General features: G+C 44.0%; 1 protein-coding gene across 1 annotated transcript in view; it reads left to right on the top strand.

Moving 5' to 3' along the window:
* The window catches only part of LOC118778791 (protein bassoon-like), a 65,095-nt gene that overhangs the window by 17,720 nt on the left and 22,527 nt on the right, over positions 1-24,848 (top strand). The window contains exon 3 of the mRNA XM_036530510.1: positions 3,835-4,599. Within this exon, the coding sequence (XP_036386403.1) occupies positions 3,835-4,599 (765 nt within the window). The remainder of the gene's footprint in view (positions 1-3,834; positions 4,600-24,848) is intronic.

The following is a 24,848-nucleotide window of genomic DNA, read 5'->3' on the forward strand; positions in this document are numbered from 1 at the left end:
ATGTACAGACTAAATTAGCAGATTTAACTCTCATCCAGTTCAGCTACACATTTATCCATTGTGCTGAAAATGATTATTAAAAATGGCAGAAATTTAATGCAAAGTGCTGCTTCATTGCCTTTCCTTCCCACCATAGCACTGAAACAGATCTTTTTCTGGAAGAATCTGATTCAAAATGGCTGCCCAAACAAACAATAATACATATGCAACTCTTGCTCTTGTCTGTATGAGCTCAACCTTTAATTCTTCAGCACCATCAGATACTCCATATGACAGGAGGTACGACATATATATATATCTTTATACAGCTATGAAATTCCATGCCAGAGAATCCATGCCTGCTTACCATAGGATTTCAGCTGTTTATTTGAGCATTACTTTCGCATAGCTCCACACGGGCTTTGTGTAATCCAAACACGAATGTGTGATTTGTACTTTTGTGTATGCCAAAAGAGTAACAGGCATTTTGGAGAGCTAACACTCTCACATTTCTCTTCCCTTGCAAGTTATCATGGAGGTGGAGGTCACGTGACTTGGCATGTTATTGCAGAGCTAGGTCACATGACTATGTGCCACACTATTGCAGAGTTGGATGATATGACTTTATGGCACGGTCTGAAGCTCTGCCCACTTCTGATGGAATCATACCATGAGTTTCTTCATAGAAGGTATCAGCGAAAGAAAATGCTACAATACCAAAATATCGTACGGAGACCTGTTTTAGTTTCCATTAATACAGATTAAAACAAATCAAATCATGTAATGTATATATGCGAAACCAAAATATATGTAATAAATGAAAAATATATGATTATACATCATATAATAGACACAGTATTATATCAAATATAATGTCTGTATAATTATACCAAATATAATAGTCTGTCCATATCATTATACTTCATAATAGACTCAGTTGTTGCTTGTCCTTTGCTGCTTGCAAAGGAGCTGAGTGCCATGCAGTTTCAGGAGGCTGATATATCACTGGGTCCTGCCTTCACCCCAGCCTACAGAGGGACGTGTGAGTAGGTAGGAGGGGGGAGGGGCTCAGGAGGTCGGGCCACGGGCTAGTCCCCATGCACAGCCCTGCTGTGTGCTAATGGCGCTGGTCTCCTTGCATGGCCCTGCTGCGTGCTGAATGAGTCAGGGCTCTTATAGAATCATACTGTTGTTGTTACCAACAGGGCTTCGCCGGGTTCTGAATTGCTCACTATGCTCCGTGAACAAGTTCAGCACAAATGCAGCACACAGCTCATAGGCGGTGTGGTTTCGTAAAGACAGGCGAACGCGCTGCACGCTGCACGTGTCATGAACGTCCCGACCGTTCGTCCTCAGCACGCTGTGGCAGTACGCCTCCGCCATAATGAGGAAGAGTGCTGGTAGAGTAGCTGCCTAGCCATGTTTGGTAACACAGGGCAATGCTACCCCGCTTTCAGCTTCCGTGGAAAGGTATCGGCAGCTAAATTTCCAAACGTTCCATTAATATTTCACAGGTAACAGCTGGCACCATGAGTGCACTGTCACAGGCTGCGTAAACCCGCGTGCTCCTCTGCGTGTGGCAGCAAGCACAAACCGCGACCCCCCCCCCCCCCCCTTCAGCGCCACGTGCCGCTGGTGACGTGAGCTCCCCAGAGCTGCGGTGGACTACGTGTGCGCAGCATGTGGTGAATATCCAGTTGATTGCGCTGCAAATTAAACTCTCCATTGTTTCCAAGGTTTGATTTAAGTCACACTGTGTTCCCTTATTGGCTATTTGAGGCAAATAATTTGTTAGTCTGTTATTATTCAGTGTAATGCAGTGCAATCTGTAACTGTAAAAGTGCTGAAGCAGTTTTGTCTCAGTGGTGTTCCAACCACAGGACACTTAACCTGCCCACACCTGACCTGAATTTGGCATGTCAATTCACTACAGATTCCTCTGATTATGTTGGCCAGGTTACTTTTACTACTGTCATTATATGCAGATCCCAAACTGAAAATCATCAAAAGTACTCATATTTCTGTTAGTGCATTGTGGAAGATGTCTCATTAAAGATACAGATGGGGACCAGCATAGCTGTCCACCTGACAGACTAGCTGCAGGGTCTTAGAGCAGAATAATGGCATCACAATGATTGGACAGCAGTCACATCTTCAAGGCAGGTTTGTTGATGATCAAAAGCACTATAAACCATGGGGAATACTTATACTATTATAGACATCACTAACAAACTGGTAAGATTAATATGTTTTTGCATTCAAATTTATGTGATTATGTCTGGTCCATGGGAAGTCATCAGTACTCTATGGTGCACTGTAAGAAGGCACTGGGCTATAATAAGAGGTACATTACAGAGTACAGATTGATGCACAGAGATATGGTCCTAACCCCATCTGTGGTGCACTGCCAATCTACTGGATATCAGACTCTGTTCTATGGTTTAGCAGATATGGCTTTGATAGGCAAGGAATGAGGACAGTTTCCATCCATGAATCTCCAACGGAAATTAAATGAAGGCATGTGTTTTATGGGGAGGGACACTGACTACTATGCTACACTGCTGGGGTGGAAATGTAGCACAGTGTACATTGTACTATGTAGCACAGTGGAAATGTAGCAAGTGGTAAAGAGCAGAGCTTGCAACGTAAAGGCTGCTGGTTCTATTCCTTGCTATGTCACTGCTGCTGTACCCTTGGGCAAGGTACTTAAAGCACAATTGCCTCAGTGAATAAACAGCTGTATAAATGGATATTATGTAAAAACTGTAACCCATGTAAGTTGCTCTGCATAAGAGCATCTGATAAATGACAATAATGTAATGGAATGTAATGTTTAGCAGAAGCCTTAGATTTAGATTAATGTTACACAGATGGGCAGCTCCCAAGTGGCTCAAGCAATAAAAACGCTTGTCTCAATATACCCAGGACACACATGGACACCCATCCAGACAGCACCAGGAGGATACGTCCATTCTCCAACAGTGCTGGCTTCCTGGTGCACTGTGGAACTTGTAGTGTCAAAACATTGTGGTGGTTCAGTGTATCTATCAGAGGATTGGCGTCCGGAAGTTCCTCTGTTTCAGCAGTGACACGTCAACCAGTCAACCATTATTATTGCCCTTCTGTAATTACGCTGTACTTGCAGTCCTTGAATATATTGCTGCTGTAATGACTTTATCCCGTGTTCATTGCTCTGAAACAGGACTAAATAGATTTGTTTCATGGTGATATTGTGCCTTTTTAAAATCGTGGCTTTTCTCATTGAATTGACTCTGTGGCTCAGCCCATTCCTGCTAGTGCCAGGCCCCTCACAGTCCCAATCAGCATCCATTCTTAGCACAGGATGCAGGTCTGAACATGCAGAGGACTTCATAGCAGTACTACTCTGAACAGATTCCGGCAGCTACTGGAATACTTCACGGCAGCAGTGAGGTGATCATGGTACATTCTTAAATGGCTGCTGTTTCTGCAGAGCCTTTCATGTTGGAATGTAACTGTTAATCACTTTTGTTGCTGTACATTCTGACACTGTTATTACATCATATCATAAACGTTTGTTTTCTTTTTCCAGAACATCAGTTGAAATAAGGCCTTATGAAAGACAATAATATATAAAGAATTGTTCTTGTGATTAAAGGCTTTTTTTCTGTATGTATGGGTGAGAAAAATATTTCAGAAGGTGAGAATTTTGCAACTCCATCACAATCTTTTGAAAACCAAAACGAAACATTAGAGGAATAGAAAACAGCTACAACATTAACACAGTAAGATCTGTTGTAAAAACAGTGAGTATGTAGTACATAGTGTGGGGTAGAGGCTGTAGGTGACATACCTCTGTGTCTGTGTGTGTGGCAGGTGCAGGAGTGGCTGTGCCTGAACTGTCAGATGCAGCGAGCCCTGGGGATGGACATGACGACTCCACGCTCCAAGAGCCAGCAGCAGATACACTCTCCCTCTCACCAAGCCAAACCCTTGCCCTCTGCCCAGACCGAGCCCCAGCCCCAGCCCCAGCCCCAGCCCCAGCCCCAGGCTTCTCCAGGCCCGCAGAGACAGACCGGGCCACAGAGCGGGCCTGCGCCCCAGCAGAGGGGACCTGCTGGACAGACTCCGGCCCAGGCAGGCAGGGGCCCTCTGCCAGCAGGGGGCATGGCCAAGGCCCCGTCGCAGCCCGACTTGTCCCGCTCCTCCCCCCTGCCCAGCCGACAGGACCACACCCGCAGCGCCGGCAGCTCCCCCTCCAAGCAGCCTCCGCCACCCCAGGACGCGCCGTTTGGGAAGCTGTTCGGCTTTGGGGCGTCGCTCCTAAACCAGGCCAGCACCCTTATGTCTGTGGACCCCACCCCAGCCGCGCCCTCCGCGGCAGCCGGCAAACCCCAAGGCCCTGCCAGCACTCCCGGGACAGCTCCGGGCAAACCAGGAGGAGCCCCGCCCCCACAAGCACAGGCCCCGACCCCCCAGCAGCAGGCCCGGCCGGAGCCTGGCACCAAAGCCAGCTGTCCTCTGTGCAAGACTGAGCTGAATGTTGGCAGCACACAGCCGTCAAACTATAGCTCCTGCACGCAGTGCCACATGCAGGTGTGCAACATGTGCGGCTTCAACCCCACACCGCACCTGCTGGAGGTAAGAAGGCCGTCTGCTGTCCTAGGAGGAGGGTGGGGTCGAAGGGGGGCGTACAGTGAGCATGAGCTTTACAGTCCCTTACAGGAATTGCTCCAGTGGGGGGGGATGATAGTTATTGTTTGCTACCTCTCTCTGATGTCCCAAATCTGTCCTGGTCAATCCCAAGTCTGCCCTGGGTGAGTCCCAGGGTCCTCTCCCATAGCTTTGAGCTTGTTCTCTTTTTCACTCTCTCTCTCTCTCTCTCTCTCTCTCTCTCGGTTGTGGAGCTCAGCTGGCTCTGGTACTCACTGTTATTGCCATGGAAACCAGTGCCACCTCACTCCATGTTAGGAGCAGTATCTCTCACGTCTTATTTCCTGGTTAATTGAAGAAACAGGTTTCCGTTCTGAGGCTGTGTTTGCAGTGTCCCTGCAGAGCATTGGCAGTGATACGGTCCTGTTGCATTAGACCGGAGCACTGTCAGGACACCCCAGAGCGGCAGTGCTGTGTGAATGCCACAGTCTTAATCCCAGCATAAATAATGTGCTTCTCTCAGGGGCAGGCACAGCACAGACAGCTGTGAGAGGGAGTGAATACCGTTTGCCCTTTGTGCCTTTTCTAGAACATAATGGCACTATCTCTGCACATGCTTAGCATATTGATAACTGAACGCTCAGAACAGGGCAGATAAAGTAAGAGAATAATAAACCTGCTGGAGAGACCCAGCACAAGACCAGCAGAGAGGATTTATCTGCTCCAAGTGTGGTGTGTATACTCTGTGTGTCTATGTGTATATACGTTGTGTGTTTGTGCTGTGTGTGTGTGCATGTGTGTGTGCGTGTGTGCGTGTGTGTGCGTGTGTGTGCGTGTGTGTGTTGTATCTATTAATCAGTGTCTAAATCAGAAGCGTGTGAAGTAACACCCCAAACTAAAGCAGAACCACTGATCACAGATCAGTCTCAGATCTGGAGTGTTCTGTTTTAACCATTTCAGCCCAAATGTCACTGACAAGCTGGTTAGAGGATGAGGCTAAATAAATGTATGTAAGAATATATTGAATGTACTAAATATGGTGCTGTTTAGAGAATCTGCCTGACCCCAGCACTCCAAGGACAGGGCTGCATTCTCTCCCCCAGGTGCTCTCGCCCTCACATACTGTCTCCCCCAGATACTCTCACCCAGATACTCTGCTCCACTCTCTCAGGAACTCTTTTTCTCTCCCCTAGATAGTTTGTCCCGTCTCCGTTGGTCAGAACAGAATGGAAATGGCCTCAAACACCTGACTCAAAGCTGTTACAGTTTCTGCCCTATTTGATTTGTTATTTTTCCAGCTGCTCCATTTGAGCAGCGCAGGCCATCCACAAAGCTGCGCTGAACAAAGCATCCCGAAAGGAAACCTCAGGAAGGAATCCTGAGCCCTTCCTTAGCCGGCAAGGCCTTCACTTTGAGCGTAGGCTGTGCCCTACAGCCTGGGTTTGCAACCAAATGTGCCATTTCCTGCCAATGACTGGGATCCCGCAGCTGCAGAACAAATTGGCTTTGTTCCACTGGGGACAGGGGCGGGTAGGTTGGCCAGGGTTCCCTCATCACACCACTGTCAGGCATCCTGCCATTCATGAGCCGCATGCAAGTTGCTTGGATGAAATCAGTGGAGTAGCGCCTACCCTCCAATGAGCACACACCTCACTGTGGTACACTGTGGGACTTGTAGTGCAAAAACTAGCCTTTGGCTGTGTGTGAGTGTATCAAATGATTGCATTTGTCTTGCTTCACAGCTCCTGTGTAAGTGCAGTGGTTGTCATGGTGAGATGACCCTCATGTCCAATTGGTGATTTCAAAACAGGACTGAATAAAGGAGAGAAAAGCATAAAAACAAAAAACCTAAATGAGGTCTGCTACTTATAACTGGCAAAAACAATGTGAGGGGAAGCTGTAGGCCTGGGGCTGATAGGATGCTAGTGATAGATATAGGTCTGTTATTTGGAACATGGTAGTCATCTTTTTAAAATGTTGTAGTCATTGTTGAAAACGTATCATTGTTATTTGCATACACATAATGATGCAAATATTGCATTCGACGTATGTGTTGAACCACTTACACACTTGTGATCTCAGCACTGTGATTAGCACTGATCCATGTTTGAATATGCCTAATTGTGTCCTGTTTTATACGTTTCATGCTGTTTTGTTAAATGCACTCTGTACTAATACTTTGGAAGTCTCTCTGGATAAGAGTGTCTGCTAAATGGAAAAATGTAAATGAAAGGAAACACAGTGTGGGTGGTACATGTGATAAAGGTAATAGTATAGAGGATGCTGATGTTACAGGTGATATCAGTGATAATACAGAAGATACTGATGGTATTGGTGATATCGGTGATACTATAGAGGATGTGTAGAGATCACAGGGCAAACAGGCGATGTGAAGTCTGTCACATGGTGTTGTGTGGGATCAGTGAGCTGCAGGTTTTCTGCATGTGTCCCTGTGTTTACACCATCAGTCTGTGACAGCCATCATTTACAGTGACAGCTTCTGCCCCCATGGGACTCAGGCACAAGCATAGGCATATGGAACTGCTTTAACATCTATTTTTGGAAATTGCACGTGTTCAGTGTCATGTTGTATTAATGGTGATGAGGCAAATAACATGACAGCAGCCCACACATGTTAGTGAAGGTTCCCATCCACAAGCTCATCACAACTGTCCTTTGTCTTTGGGTCTTTATGGTGTGCATTTGGCTACTGTATGTGAAAACATCTGAAACAGACAGGCTGTGCAATTGCCCACTCTCTCCAAGTGAGAGGCCATTTTAATTAATGCAGATTCACTCTTTTCCAAAGTTTTCCATGTCATATCATCCAGTTTACTTTGGGAAGGCAGGAAACTGGATACAGAGACTGGAACAGAACTGGGTGTTAGATATGCGGTCTGTGTTTCTCCCTGGGAGGCCCAGGTTTGAGGGTTCTCTTGTGCATGATGTGCATTATTTCACACAAAGAGTGTGCAGGGTATGCATTATGTCTTACAGAGAGTGCACATTAGTATTCATTTATGATAAAAATTCCCCCCTTAGTAGTACTACAGCATCTTGTCTCAGTGCAGCCAGAACTGGGGTGATATAAACCTGGGTGTACAGTAGTCTCTCTCACTCTCTTTCTCTCTCACTCTCTCTCCATCTCTCTCTCTCTCTCTCTCTCTCTCTCTCTGACTCTCTCTGAAGCCTCTGCCTCATGTCACCACTTCTCCAGTAATAGAGCTAGTAGAGCATGGCCAAAGAGGAGCAGTGCATTGTGGGTGATGGACGTGATGTGGCGAGATGCCCGGGAGGGCACAGAGTAGAGATGGAGCTCAACGATGTGTGAGTGATAGAGGGCAGCAGCAGAGAGAGGAGAGTGAGTGGGGTAAGGAGGGAGCCCAGGGACAGCACGGATCCCTCTGGGGCATGGAGCAGGTGACACACTGCCCACCACTGTGTTACACACAACGTCTCATTACGCCTTTCACATTCACAATCAATCAACCTCTCCTGTTGTCTTTCATTATGGAAATCCAGAACAAAGGAAAGCTGACAGTAATAACAGCCTTTCAGAAAGCCAAGAATGATGGTTAATAAGGGAATTTCATCCAGCAGTGCACAGAAAATGCAGTAAAATCATTTATCAAGTATGACTTTACAAATGTATGTGACAATTAAGTTCCATAGGACTTTGGAAATGTACATAACTTTCTGAGTAGTAGCTTGGCTGCCATCAAAAGACTTTCATATCAGCCTGGCTTGTTTTTGCCCTCCTGTCTCAGGGATTCCAAACTCACAGCTTTAATGGATGTCACTGTGCTTTGAGCTATGATCTAAAAGCCAGAGCTTTACTGCTTGATTTTTCAAAGTTAATCCAAAACAGTTAATCAGCCGAGTCAAGTGTGTTTGTGTGAGTGCTTGTGTGTACATGCACATATGAGCTGTATGTAGTATTTGACTGTGTGTCTGTATAGAGTATGTTGTGCATGTGTGCGCATCAATGTGTATGTGTGTGTATGTGCTTGTGTGTGTGGAGGGGGGTATGTGGTGTGTGTCTGTTTTATATGTATGTAGATTTTCTCTCTCTCTCATTATCTCTGTTGTTTTATATATACATGCTGTCAGGTAGTATATTTAGAAAATTAATACTGATATGCTTGACACGAGCGTCGGCCTGGGGTGTTGTGGTATTTGGAGTTGTGGGATATAGGGGTATTGGGGTCAACAAAGGGTGTGTGTGTGTGGGGGGGGGGTTGAGGAATGAAAGGTCAGAGTTGTGGTATTGTAAATGTTCCTGTATTAGACGAGGGGCTGACAGGTTGCACGGAGTGTGTTTGACTGGACTAAGGAGCCTTTGATCAGAGGAGGCTTTACTGCTGTAGAGAGAGCCGGAAAGCATTATCAAATGTGTGTGAGCATGTGTGCAGGAGTTCTGCCCATATACTGGCACGGTGTGAACTGTGTGTGTATGTGAGAGTTATTAAGTTAGTGAGGCATGTTGAGGGAGTCCCCCCCTGGTGTGGCCTGGCAATCTCAGACCATGCAGCTCTGATTCTCAAATTTAATAAAGAAAAAAAAACATGAAATGAAAATGTGGGAAATTAAATTAGTGCAGATTTTTCATGGTTGAAAACTGGGTCTGATTTTCTCATAATTCTGAGCACAGCAACAGACATCACTTCTGTGCCAGTGGGCTTTAACCTACAAATCTGCTGGAAAATGTTTTTATGTCCAAGCAAGCCCTGAAAAGTCTTGTTATGTTCAGTTTAGGTTCAAATTGACAGTTTTTTGTTATATTTATTTCAATTGAGTGCTCTATGTTGTATTGCTTTAAATGAATTATTCTGTGCTGTATTAAATTTGGTTCAGTTCCTGTCTAATACGTAAACCAAGACAATATAACTCTGACACTAACAACACAGAATGAGTACTAGACATTGCATTACCAACCGGACTCATGGGAGACAGACAGAGAGAGAGAGAGAGAGAGAGAGAGAGAGAGAGAGAGAGAGAGAGAGAGAGAGAGAGAGAGAGAGAGAGAGAAAGAGAGAGAGAGAGGGAGATGCAATGACTCATTTCATTTACTGTGTGATTCATTTTATCCTCCTTGTCTTGCTCTGTTGGGGCGCTGTTGTCTGTTTCACTTAGTTGTTTTAAACATAGGGGAGTGAATCATGCAGACATCCAGTGATGTCCTATCCCTTTGCTGGTAATCAAACTCATCAGGCCTGGAGTTTGGGGATCAGGATAAGGAGGTGTATGAGATAGGGAACAGACTCGCAAGGGGTGCATGATCCCCAGTGTCCATCTGACATATATACAACATTTAAGAATCAAACATTTCTGCTCTGTGAGTCATCCAAAATCTGGGCATCCTCCACATAATTCAATCAAATATGTATTTTTATAAAATAAAATAATTTTATAAAATAATAATAATTACAACAACATGCATGAGCGTTCCCCCCTCTGCCTCCATGGAAGAGGGCAGTCTCAGTGGGTATGTCTTACAGGGTGTTTCTCAGATGCCTGGATGAATGGATGGAATAAGTAAAGATACAACACTGACCCCTTGTTCAAAGACATAAATAGTGGGTTTTGGTTTGAGGATGAAGGATGCGTTGTGCTCCCTGCAGATCTGGAGGGAATGAAATAGCATGAGAACTGTGGTTAAAGCTGATTGGCTCAATCATTGACACTGACTGGATGCTGCAGTTTATCAAATATGCAGTGTGTCGCCCCCTGGTGTTGATCCTCCTGAGTTCATTAGCCCTTTAGGTTCTTCTTCCCATGGGAAGGCTCTTCTCAGCTTCTTCAGTGTTAAATGCCTTTTAATGTTTAAATGCCTGCTGTACTGTGGAGTAAGACAACAAATGATTTCAGCGAATATTCATGTAGGAGCCTGTATTGCTGGGGACGTGAAGTACCTCCATCCATTTCTCCCTAAATCCATCCGATCTTCCCTCTGAGCATCCAATACCTATCCATCCTCCATTCATGCTGTCCTTCATGCTGAGTGTGCTGGGTCCGTGGTGTTAGCAGGACCAGCTCATGGCCTCTGCAGTGACTGCAGTAGGGGAACTGGGATAAGCTGCTAGCGGCTTTGTCCAGTATAGTTTCTGATTTCTGAATTTTGAAATAAATTGTTATGTTTTGTTTCTCCTGCTGTTGTTTTGTGTATGACGCATGATCCAACACTGTTACTCTGAGAGAAGAAAGAGGGTGAATCTTTCCTTGTTGAGACAGAGAGGAGTGAATGCTTGTTTTGCTTATATGTGTAGTGTAGCAGCAGTGAGAATGAAAAGTAAAAATAGAAAAAGTATGTCCGGGCTCACGAATTGTGGACTTAACAGCAGCACTGAATGGGTGAGATGCTGACAGCCAGTACCATCAAAACCATGCTCATCCCCATGTGAGAATAACTAGCACAACAAAGAAACAGTATGGTTTTTGATCGTTATTGTTTCTGACCCAGGAAGCCAAAGCAGTGTGAGACTGGACTGAACACATCTGAGCACAAAGTCCAAAAGTGCATTAGTTTTTATCTGCCTTTTCCCCCAGTTAGCAACCCCGTTTTTGGGATCAGCATTTGCACATTAGGCTCAACTCATCACCACAACCCCTGCCCTTGTAAAGGAGCGCTGAAGTGAGGCAAATGCAATCCTCCAGTTCACCCGGGCACAGCCATCGGCTTTTTTATGCAACACAAGTCAAACAGTGCACCACAGTGAAGTGGACAGTCATTGGAGGATAGGTGCTACATCGTTGGCATCATCTGAGCAACTTAAAGGTGCCCCATGAATCATGGGGTGCCTGAGAATAGTGAGATAAGGAAACCCCAAGGTCCTATCCCCAGCAGACCAAAGCCCACCACTCTGGGCACCAGATGACGCAGCCAGTTTTGGCCCCTGTATTCAAAGGAAACACCTTGTTGACTGAGTGACCTGGGAGAGAGTCTCTCAGATTCCTCTCGCTGCGCATGAGACTAGCTCTCTGACTCCTCTGTACCATGTCCCCTACTGTGTAAGTGGGCTGCTGTAATATTCAGAGAACTGGCATGTCTGCTGATTGATCTGCTCAGTCCTGTGGACTTCATTAGCAGCACTAAGATTTAGTTTTCAAATGAAACAAGCAAAACACCTTTATGTGTGTGTGTGTATGTCTGTGTATGCATGTATGTATATATGTGTGTGTGTGTGTGCGCATGTGTGTGTGTGTATGTGTGTGTTTGTGTGTGTGTGTGTGTGTGTATGTGTGCATGTGAGTGTGGGGGCAGATGTGCGTGTGTCACTATCCATGAGTGTGGATTTGTATATGCATGTCCATGTGTTCATGTATGTGTGTGTATGTGGATCTACTTGATTCAGGAATCTGATCTTCATTCTCACTGATACTGACATGTCTAAACCTCACTGACAGCTGACACCTGTTTATACGGAAAGCAGTCTGTTCCTGATGGGAGGGATGTGCTTTAAACGAAATCTGGTTTGTAATTCCAGCAGTGCTGCATCTGTTTAAAGAGGTAACCTCAGCCTGCAGTGACCCTACCTCTCAGGTCATTACAGGCTGCTAAACAGCGTAACAGGACTGCTGCAGGTGTCATTTCAATGTGGGGGGGGGGGGGGGGGGGGCATGATCACTATGCACAGGGGCATGGCCGCAGTTGTACAGTGAACAGCACGGTTTGTGAATTTGTTCACTGTGAACTTTAACAGTTGTACCAGATCAAAGGCCATATGGTTGCATTCAAGCCATCACAGCCAGATGGAAAGATATGAAACTGCTCTATGATGGTATATTACTACTGATACAAAGAAACTCTCATTATCCTTGGAGATTTGTCTAATTTTGGGCTGATCACACTGTAACACTCATGGCCTGTGAGTATGCTGAGGCAGTGATGAGTTCCTCACCACTGGCAACACTCAGCTCTTTCCCACATGATGAAATTCATATTCTGCTGCTCTGTGCAAGAGATTGTTGTGTGTGTGTGTGTGTGTGTGTGTGTGTGTGTGTGTGTGTGTGTGTGTGTGTGTGTGTGTGTGTGTGTGTGTGTGTGTGTGTGAAAGAGAGAAAGAGAGTGAGGGCTTGAAAGACACACCCCACACTTGCCCCCTGAACACTGCCCGAGAGACATTTCTCTAAGAATGAAGTATTAGCATGAAGTTAAGAATTAAGATTGAAGGGAAGTTTGTGATGAGTGATGGGTTATACTGATGGTAACAGTTTGAGGGGTGTGTAAGGGGCTCTGTTGTGTTTGTTTGAGGTATTTGTGGGGTTTTATTTTTTATTCTTTTTTCCCATTTAGTAATGCTCTTTGTGACAGCTGTTCAATAAAGAGCTTTTTTAAAAAAAAAAAAACTCTCCATTTCCCATTCTCTCTCTGTCTCTCTCCCCATCTCCTGCTTACGCTCTCTGTCTCTCTAGCAACATAATTATGCATGTGTCACACGCAGGGCAAACATCTCTGATTAATTGAGAGCCAAGATCCTGCCACATGACATAGACACAGGAAGTGGAATTCCCCCACAGCTGCACCGGCTTCCTGTTTGGATTAACACCACTTACAGATGCTGCAGAGAGTGACTTAAAAACATCAAATCCGTCTCAGCTGGTCAGACTGCAAAGATTAAGTACTTTGTGGTTTTATGTGTGTACATCTCTCTGATAGATGCAGGGTAATGAGCTGATCTGTTATCCAAGCAAAGGACAAAGCCGGAGACATATTTCCACAAAGGTCTTACTATAGACCATTTATCTGTCAGGGCACCTGGAGGAAAAATCAATTTGATTATTTAAAAAAAATACCCCCTTCATATTCGTGGAGAACAGCCTAAGAATGTTATGCAATATCACATATTATTCTGATAGGTGGGGGGTGAGTTTGATTGTTTGATTGATATATTTTTGAATGAGATCCTCCTTGTGGTTCTGCGTTTGTACAGTGCAGGTTACACAAATATGCACATGTTAACAGAAACAATGAACAGAAAACATAAAAGCCCAGAAATCTAAATATAAAAAGTTAGTCAAGGTAATATACTGATACTGGTCTAGTGGACTGGCTGATTTGTTCCCTAACGTTGCATGGAAAGTCCAGGTTGTATTTGTGTAGTAAAGTTTAGTTTGTATTTGTGTTAAAAATTCAGTTTGTGCTTCTGTATTGTGTTAAAATTCAGGTAGTGTTTTGCTTTAAAAAAAGCAAGCTGTCACCACAAAGGAGCTGTTTGCTCTGTTGCTCCTACCAGTCCTGGACCAGAGGGGTCCTTTGAAAGCTGGAAGAGAGACAGAGGCGGTGAACGATCAGAGCCCATTTCAGTTAATACCTGCTGCGTCTTCCTTTCCAACTGAGCATCTGTGGTGTCATGACTCATATAGAGAGGACTGGCTCCAGGTTTCCTCTTTTATTGTACAGTAAAATCACATGTGCCATCAGTCATTCTCTCACTCTGCCTCAAAATCAGCACCTTCAGAAACATATCGTCACAGTCCTTTACTTATTTATGATCTTAGCTCTGAAATGCCACTTTTAGGGAGATGAAATATTAAAGAGTGGCTGTGTAATTTGTATAGAGTCAAGCAAGGAGAAGCTGAGGCTGATGTTGGTGCAGGTGTTCATATGTGAAAATGTTTGTGCTGAAACAAGTGAAAAGCAGGCTTGAGAAGTTGACGAAGGTGAAAGAGACACAACCCCTCTGGCTGAAGTATAGCAGAAGTACAGCAGAGTACAGCAGAGGAATCTTGGGGAAGGCTATAGTACATTTGGTCTTCAGAAAAAGGGAGGTGGCACTGTTGAACAGTGGAAACAGCCATGTTGGTTACCGATCACACGACTTGCAGATATTCTATTGTTGTTCCATCTGAGGGACAGTCTGAGAGAAGGTCACACTTCATCACATGGCCACTTTGAGCGGTGCATGTGCTATGAACAGTCTGAACACACAACAACAAGTCATGCGTTTTCTCACTAGTGAATGTCATTGCAGGGACTTGGTTCTGAAAGCACTTTATGTGGCACCTCATGTGGCCTGTTCAGCCAGGTTGTGCATCTGCTCTTCACTCAAAGGGGAAAAATGGATACACATGGCAGTGGTACCATCAGAAAGAAAAATCACTTCCTCTATGCAAAGCTCAAAGTCTGTCTCACTCTGTGGTTCCCCTTCTCTGTAAGCTCATGCTCGTGATCTGCTCCCTTCTTTGTGTATGCAGCAGTGCATTGCCCCTCGCCCATTCCACGTTACACTCACATTATAAGATAAAATAACTTCATTGCTCTGAAGGGGGAAATGTGTACAACAATGTTCTACTGTACACACAATACATTACATGACATAAAAATGCGATGGAACAGGAAAAAACCTCTACCTTATTAAGAGACCTGAAACTGAAAGCAAAGCCTGAACTGACCTGACCCATGCCCTTAAATACCCAAACCAAACCCAGGCTGAAAATCATAAGTTCATCTGTTACCTGACCTGGAGGTGGGGGGAGGTTGGTGCAGGTGCAAGGACTGGGAACTCACACAAAACACTTGTAATTACCACACCAACTACCGGCAATAATGAAATCAAATTAGCAGATTAGCAGATTACATATAAATAAATTTATTAGTATTACAAAACCCTCTCCTTTTCAGCAAAACACAGTGCAGTCAGTGAATAAATCTCCATACAAAAATTTTAAAAAGTCCCACGGTATGTAAAATTCAGCAGTTTAACAAATACAAATTAACAAATCAATAAAATGCAGTGCATGCTTGGTGGGAAAAGAGTGCACTATACCTCGAATGAACAAATAAAAATTTGTAAAATTGTAAAAGGACACAAGCAGTCCTTTTCAAAACAGAGAGCACTTGGGTGAAAATAAGTTCTTCCCGTTTTACTAAGTAAGTAAATAAACTGATCTTCCCTTCAAACTTGATAGCCTTAGTAGCCTTCAAAATGTTAATTCCCTTTGTGCCGTTCATTCAGAATGCAATTTTAGCAGCAGTGCTTTTCAGCCTGCGCTGAGGTAGTCTACACACCTTTAATGAAGGTAAAATCTGGTTTTTCCGAGTTCTGAGTTTGGGAGGGGTCTGAAATAATTTTTGAATATTTGCAGGAGGGAGGATAAACTAACCTCCCTACTTGATCCAAGCCCAACCTCTAGCACTTGGTAAAGAGCAGACCTCTACCCTTTGCTTTACACTGCAAGAGTCTGCTGGCCACAGTAAATGTCACAGACTGACCTCTGCTCCCAGAGAGAGGGACCACCATTATGTTTCCTCTTTGAGCTCTGATGACATTTACACAGATATTTCTTTTTGAGTATTTGAATAGATTTCTCCTTCCCTCTCTCTATCATTCTCAGCTCTGTGTGTGTATATTTTATCATGCCTAGTTACATAATACGTATCTAGAAAGTAGGGTTGATGCATACATTAGAGGAAGAAGTGATTGCTCTTTATTTTCTGTAAGTATGGTTGTTTGGGCAGCAGTACAGTGCTACAGGAAAGGAATTAATTCCCAGAAGGGTGTCGGATCAGGTCCAGACTTGGACTCTGCTCTTCCTCTATAAAAATCACTTAACCTGTACTGCTCCAGTAAATATCAAACTGTCTCAGTGAGCAAACTATCAAGCAAAAGCTGTGCAGCTTTCCCTGAATAGGACTGTGTGTTAAACAGAGTTGTAAGGCTCAATAATTGAGTTGTACAGTTGTACAGAGATAGGTGTGTTTAAGGCAGCAGTTCTGATTTAAAATCAGAGCTCTGCTCCTCATGAGAGAAGAATGGAGAGATTGAGAGAGAGGAAAAAAGCAATAGAGAGAGAGAGAGTGTGTGTATTCAGTGTGGAGCCTATCTGTCAGATAAAGGCTGATATTTCCCATAGTCTCACACACACACACATGCTGCAGCAGGGGGAGCTTACACATTACTTCAGATGCAGAACAAGTCCCTCCCCATTCATTAAATATAACTGATAATTGATATAATATGATAATTGCTGCAGCTACATGAATCTTTCCATAGTTGTAGGCTGTATTCGAAATCGCCTACTGCAGTGTTTCTCAAACCTCTCCTGGAGTACCACTTGTTCTGCATGTTTTAGATCTCTCCCTGCTCCAACACAGCTGATTCAAATGATCAGTTTTTTATTAGGCAGCTTCAGGAGTTCATAACGAGTTGATAATTTGAATCAGCTGTGTTGGAGCAGGGAGAGATCTAAAACATGCAGGACAAGTGGTACTCCAGGAGAGGTTTGAGAAATGCTGGCCTACTGCATACTGTGTACTGTGTACTAAACAAGTATATACTGTATACTGCATGCTACTTTCCAGTGTAGTACCCAGTATGCGTCCATTAATGATTACATTTGTAGTATGTTACATTGTCGCGAGAAATCATTGCGAGTTTAAAAACATCCAGATTTCCTCATGGTATCTTCCAGTTAGATGTCACTTGCATTCTCATGAGTGAAAAGTATTGAGGAGTTCATGAAACGTATTCACGGGTTGAAGTATTTTCAGGTTTTTTCTTTTCAATGTCTTACCTTTCGGTGATACAGGCACATAATGTGGCACGGAGGAGGAGAAGGGCTGCTACAAAAAAATATATTGATATTGTGATATTTGAGTATGAATACAATGTGCGTAGCCTACGCTGCTAGCTTGCAAGCTTAACTTTTTATGCTGTTACACCTGTTATGTTAGGCTATATGTCATCAGATAAGTAATAAGGTAAAAATGTGTATGTATATTCATGAATAATTATAAATAAAAATGTTTTTTATGAATAAAAAGATTTTCTGTGAGAAACAATTGATAGTTTAATTACAGATGTCATACAGTTTTAGATTTCAGTCATTTACATGTAATGGAATTACAAAGGATCATAATCAAGTCAATCAATTATAAGTGAATACATAATTTATTAATATATTATAAATATATACAAATAAATATATGCTTATATAAATATAACATGAGACAGAACAAAAAGTTGTGACTTTATCGTTGTTTGCCATGTTTTTCAGCTTTTTACAGCCGCACTTCCTTAGTGGATATACTGTAGTAGGCAAGGTAGACTGGTCTGATGCATACTGCCGATATTTTTTCAAATCAGTACGTCATCCGGGTATCTTTGGTGTACTGGAAATTTCATTTCATTCGCATACAGTACACTACATACTACATTTGGTCAAAATCAGTATACACTGGTAGTATAGTATGCGGTATCAAATACAGCTGTAGTGTCTTCGTGTACATGCAAATGTCACTTTGCTTGCAGTTAGCTTGACTAGATAAACAGCAGGTGCTGATCATACTGCAGCAGGGTCAGTCTGAACTGGGGCAGTATCTGTTAATGGAAGAGGCCTCTAACCATGTCCAGCTTTAAACTACATCCAATGCTGTGTCCAATCCCATGCCCCCACACCACACCAAATGTCTCTCCTTTATTCTTCATTCTATAGAAATATAACAAAATATGATCATACTTCATAGCCTGCAGGCACAAGACCCCACAGAATATCACCTACAGAGAGTCTCCCCCACTTTTCTTTTTCTGCATGTTGCTCCGGCCCACCCCTCCCCTTCCTCGTCATCATCTTTAACATTCCCTACCTGGTCATAGTCTTTGCCATTGGGCAGTGAATGGCATGGAAAGTGGATGGGAATAGGAAACATGCATGTTTGTAGACATTATGGTGGATAACTGTAATTAGCCCCTGAAATGTATGTTCCAAGAGATCAGTGGTCATCTCTGAATTACAGTTCTGACAGGTTTTTTTAGCCTCCTAATGAGTGTTTGTGGGCTGAGAAAAGGACTTTGCCCAAGCACACACACTCACACACACGTGAACACACTCACATGGGCATGCATGCACACTCATGTTCATGGACATACACACCCATGCACACACATTTATGCACATAGGCGTAAACACATTCATATGTATACACATGCGCACACATGCACACACACAGACACAGACACAGACACAGACTGTAAACCACAATAAACCAGCCTCACTGTAAGAGTGCTTTCCACATCAATGTGTTACAGAGGATTGGTCTGTCAGTGTGTTGGGATGCTGTTTTTCCAGGAGAAAGCCACCACACTGAAACTGTGTCAAGATTCCCCAGCCAGCTGTGATATATATATATCCAGTCCATTACCTCATCGTACACACGTGTTCATGCTTCAGTGTTCTGAGTCACGTACAGTGTGTGTACTCATGTGAGGGAGGTCCACGTGAGAAAACCCTTTTTTTTGGAGAACACCCTGTTTTATTCCTCTCTCCTTCTGTGGATCTTTAGGATGTTCCATTCTGTGCTGGTGGGGGTGTGTCGGGCCTGGTTTCTACTCCAGTCCGCTGTGCCTTCAGGGCGCCTCATCGCTCTGTTTCCCTGGTCTTGTGATGTTCTTCATTCTTCCAGCTGCTATACAGGAGTAAAAATAAACTCAAAAGAGCAGGCTTTTGTGTGCAGAGCCAGAGAGAGAGAGAGACAGTGAGAGAGGGAGAGAGAGAGAGAGAGAGAGAGAGAGAGAGAGAGTTTTTCAGGCAGAGACAATGTGTCTGCACAGCACTGAGGCTGCAATGGAGGCTGGGAAAGCTCTCTGATAAAAGCGCCAGACATGTGCGTGTTGTGGCTTGTTTCTTTCCCTTATCTCTAATCCTACTGTTATAATTTCTGTTAGTGTTAGTGTAAATGATGCAGTGCGGAACAGGCCTTCATGCCATGGCCTGTCCCTCATCCGGCCTCTGCTCAGTGTGAATGCGTAGGCTGACCTCAATACTGAGAGAGAGAGAGAGAGAGAGAGAGAGAGTGAACAGGGTAGAAAAGAGGAGGGTGGGATGACCAGAGGGGGAAAGAGATTGGAGAAAGTTAAAGGAATAAGAGGTTTGTGCTGGTGTGTGTATGTGTGCAATATATTAATTTACTTAATATAATTTCATTTCACACCAAATATAATTTCTTAAGAATATCACTCCTTTATTTAAAAAGTCAATGTTACAGAATTTTGAGATTACAAAATTTCAGCATTGGAAGTTTGCTTTAGAGTCGATGAGTGACTGATAGGTGTTTTATTGGATGTTGATGAATTTTAGAACTGAAGAAACATCCCATATGGTGTATGTGAGCAGGACTATGCAAGATTGCTTTTTAGCACGTAGCAGGTAGAGATTTGTCTCTATGGGATGTGCAGAGGGCAGCAGGCTGGGTAAAGGCATGCTGGTATACACGGAATACTACAACAAACCATGCATTCACCTGCAGCTGTGCATACATTCCACATATCTAGACTTCAGCTGCCATGACCACTACTGTGCAATGTTACACGTTATGTTCAAGCTCTTTTTTGATTGTGCAATGCATTTCTGTGCAGTTGTGTCCCCTGCTTCCTTCTGGTAATTGTATTATCTGCAAGGGTTATTACACTGACCATTTTCTGAGTTACAAATGCACATGTACTATAGCAGTATTACCACTGCATTATGGGAATTGTAGTGTTTTTTTTTCCAATCTCATTACATCCTGAGAAGTGTGCCTCCAGTCCAGATGTTGCCTAGGCTGGAGTGGTGACACTAAGTAAAGTGAGGGATTAGGGGGAGCGTTGTAGCAATGTTATCAGAATGTTATCGGAGGATTAGAAGTGACCCACTGACGACTGTAACTCAGCATGTGTAGCTTTTCACAAGGAAGAGGGGGGAGGAGCAATAGGCCTGAACCACAATCAGCACAGAATGGAGATTACAGAGAGGGAAGGGGGTGGTGACACACTGAGAGAAGGAGAGACAGAGGGTGAGAGAGAAAAGAACAGGCAGAGGGAGGTCATGAGGAAGACGAGAATGTTCAGGAAATATTCAGCCCCACCTGGATTTAAACCTGCAAGCTTCTGGTGATACATCCACTGGAGACCTTTAATGTATTGCTGTAGATTCCCCAGTTTCCCCTGCTAGCCATTGCTGTTGCAATGTGTCGTGGTTGTGATGTGAACAGGAAAAGACAAATGGTGTCTGTGTGGGCCACGTATTTCCCGCTGCCTGCACGTTTGCAAAATTATCACATGGCTCCAACATTAACACGTTGCTGCCACATCATTACATTATGTTTGCTTAACAGATGATCTTATCTAGGGCAACTTATATAGCTTTCACATGCTACAACATTATACAGTAATTCTACAGATGCTCTGTAACACTATAACAATGACACAATGCTGTCACAGCATTATCAGATCTCTAGAAACCTAAATAAAATGATCATATTGTTGCTGATTTTCAATACACGAAACATCATCTTTCTGGTACAAAGTCATATCAAGCTTATGAGAATGATGTATATCAGCACTTTTACCTGTCATATGTGCTACTATACACTGGCATGGGTGATAACTTTGGGGTTGTTTTAATGAGATGAGCCTAATGTAAAATTGGTGATTCAAAGAGTTGAATCAAGGGGAAAAGGCACAAGAAAGGCCATGCTAAAGCTATACTAAACTAAACCTGTGCTAATGCTAATGCTGTGCTAAAGCTGCACTAAAGCAGTGCTAATACTATGCTAAACCCACGCTAACGCTGTGCCTAACCTGCGCTAATACTGTGCTAAAGCTGCACTGTCAGACTCTATTCATCTCCTTGACAGCATAATCACCTCTCTTACCTGCCTGTGCTGACACACAGGTGTCCCTGCCAGGTAGAAGCACTCAGACTAAGCACCTGGATAATTGTATGGTTTGTAGACAGCAAGCAGTCTCACTTTAATGGGCAGCTGGCCGTAATGCTTGTCTTTCCTCTCCAGAGCACAGCAGTAGCAGCCTCTGTAACTTGAGCTGCAATCACTTACTGCATACAGCAGCACCCCCTGTGTTCAACTGTAAGCACAACACTCCTCAGGCAAGGTTTGAGGCAGCAGAGAGTTTTGTACCTTATAGGGCCTGCAAACTCCCAGGATGTACTATAAATCACTTTATGTCACTACAAAAGCAGAGGCAGGAGAAAAACTCAGGAGTAATCTGCAGAAAATTGGCTAGTAGACACAAACACACTCATGCTCATAAACATATACACTCAGATATGTGTGTGTCTGTGTGCGCACACACAGACACACACACACACACTCTGAATGAGTCCCCCCTGAATGAGTCCCAGGAGATTGACCCAGATTACTGCTGACTGTATAAACCACTGCAGGAGACAGCAGGGCGTGGCAGAGCATGACAGCCAGCTCATCACATGCTTGGCTCAGGGTACGCTTGGCTCAGGAAGCCAGCCCACATGGCCAAATTTACACCATGAGAAACAGCGTGGAGCAGTGGTTAGAGCAAAGCACTCTGGACCTGAGGGTCATGGGCAGCTGTGTGGAGCAGTGGTTAGTGCTCTGTATCCTGGACCTGAGAGTTATGGATTAGTGTGGAGTACCGGTTAGAGTGCTGGACTCTGGACCTGATGGTCATGGGCAGCTGTGTAGAGTAGTGGCCAGAGCACTGGACTCTAGAGTGTTGTGGGCAGTAGTAGAAGCAGAGTTGCGCTTGGATCCTAAGCTAATTGATAAAAAATATTTTATGTAATGTACTTAATATTGACTGTTTATCACTAACTGATATTCCATCCCCTCTGTATGTAAGTAAGAAACCTTCCTCTGATTTGATGTGTTCTCTCAACCACAACCACAGAAGGTAAAGTAACCTCTCCTTCTGCTTTAGTGCTTTCGCTGCCATGGTGTAAACCCACAAGCTGGCGTTTGACGCTCAGCCCCTTTCTTTCAGTGTAAATTGTCATTAATTACTCTGTTTGACTCGGTGGATGGATGTGACCTTTGCATTTGGTTATTAATTATGATCATAATTGTTGGTGTTGATTTTGAGGGGATGATTACAGTTGTGCTGCCTCGGTCCTCAGAGGCAGGGAGTGAAGAGCAGGCACTCCACCTTGCATTTCTATTCCGATGTCATGGCAATCATTACCTCCCAGCACTGCAACAGAGAAGCACTAGTGCCCTCTACTGCAGCAGGGACCACATTACCTTTTGGATTTACAGCCTTATCATAATAATCCTGATAATCAGAGTAATAATAGGTCATTTTCTATGACATGCAGAATTATCAGGTAAAGGGTATGAGGCCTCTTCCTTAACATGGCTGAAACTGAGCTAGGACCAGTGCTTGGGGGCTGAGGTATCACATGAAATGTTTGCACTGCTGGCTCAAAATGAAGGTTTAAAAGACCAGGCTGTTCAGTGTCCTCTGACAACTGAGCTAAGAGGGTGACAGACAGATGGAGATAATCTAGTGCTGAAATGAGCACAGATCAACACAGAGCCCTGAAGGCACCTCTTTGTCTTTGGATGTCAGCCATCAGATATGGTCCCAGATTTCTCTTTTATCAGGGTACTGGCACATCACTACACTCATTCTCATGTCCCTGGTCTTTGACACATTCCATTAGTGAGGCGACCAGGGTACATTTTTTCAACTAAAATAATGATATGCTTAATTGGCAAAGGCATGTGTGTGAAGGGGTCATTTCTGACAGGACACTGTGGCCTTCCAGGACCAGGGTTGGGTATCCCTCCATCGTTAGGGTTGGGTAGCTGTTTATGAATCTCTGAATTTCATAACATATACCGCGAGAGACAGAGATAGAAGGGGTGGGAAACAGAGACCCCAGCACCTCGGCTTTATATCAAACAGCCTCACAGCTTTGTGGATCAGCTGAGTGAAGAATCATTAAACACAGAATACTCAGATAAGTGTGGTGCTTAATGATGGTGACCTTTCAAAAGATGACCTTTCAGAAATCCTTCCCCCTGTCATGATGTGCCCAGCAGGGAGAATGAGTCAGATACCAGTCTCACAGATTGAGAGCATGTGCTAGTCTCTCCATAAATTAGTGCTGAGCCCCTGCTGATATCTCCATAAAACAAAACAGTACTGGACTGTGGACTTGAGGTTTGTGGGCAGTAACGTGGACCGATGGTTAGAGCCCTTCAGTCTGGACCAGTAGGTCAGGGGCAGCAGTGTGGAGTAGTGGTTAAAGCGCTGGACTCTGGAGTCACAGGTAGAACACCTCTACTGAATGTGAAGCATCAGTGTATGAATGGGCTACAGAAAGTAACAAATGTAAACCTGTGCATAGTGTCTCTCTTGTCACCCCTGTCACCCATGACATGTGACATGTGCAGTATGTCTGCTGTTGCCCATAACTCTCACATAAAGATCCACCCATGATGCATGGAAGCATTCTCTGTCAGTCCACAATTCCAGCAGCTGTTTCAGTCACCATGCTCCACTCTGGTTCGAATGCAATGCTTTCTCTGCTGTGCAGGGAAAAGGGCAGCAGCCACTTCAGTTCCCAGGTTTTCCCTCTGGACTGTGCTCTGTTCCTTACAGCTCAGTTCAGCTAATTTTAGGCATCTGAGCACGTGTTTCATCTCATGTTCCTAAAAGTGAATGATTCTAAATAATTTCAAATAATTGAATAATTCGCAAGACATAAACTGCCAGTGGACTGGGCTAGGCACATTTCCCATAGAACATGGGCTGTGTCTCTCCCAGGCTATAGGGAATGAGCTCTGTTCTGACCCAGCACAGGAGATGTAGGAACACAGCACACTCCAGGCGATAATGAACAGATTATTTGTTGTGCTGGACACCTGAAGATGGATTCCCTTCCCAAGAATCACAGAAATGTGCGGGAGACTCACACACTTCCAGAGATGACATGTCCGTTTTTGTTTGGACAGAAACAGAAGGAAAAATAAGAGACTTTGTTTGTTTGACAGTGGAGTGTCTCTGGTAGAGTGTGTTGGTGACAGAGGTGAAGTCACGCTGTCAGAGGAGCTCTTATTATTGGAGGAAACATCACAAATTGACTTGACTGTGCTGTTCGAGCGAGACATGTCGGACTGTCATTTACATAAAGTCTAGGGCTGACAAAACTGGAGCTGTGGATGTTGTTTGCTCTATATTGTGAAAATCATCTGAGGTCATCTGAGGTCATTTGTCTTTCTAAGCAGGGGGCTGTTTGTCCTTTTCTTTGTGTTACAGCAGTGACTGATTATAGTACAACAAAGATTCTGCAGCTGCACCCTGACACTTCACACTTTCTGCTCTGTGGTTATTTCAAGGTTGGCTCTTAATTTCTGTTGGTGCTATGAATTATTGAGCAAGGAACAATCAGATTCAGTTATATTTTGATACATTTGGTTCGTATGTGGGTGGACCATAATGGGCTAATTCAAGGCTTTTTATTGATTTTGAGCTAGTCTG

The sequence above is a fragment of the Megalops cyprinoides genome, chromosome 6 (assembly GCF_013368585.1).
Source record: "Megalops cyprinoides isolate fMegCyp1 chromosome 6, fMegCyp1.pri, whole genome shotgun sequence".
Lineage (NCBI taxonomy): Eukaryota > Metazoa > Chordata > Actinopteri > Elopiformes > Megalopidae > Megalops > Megalops cyprinoides.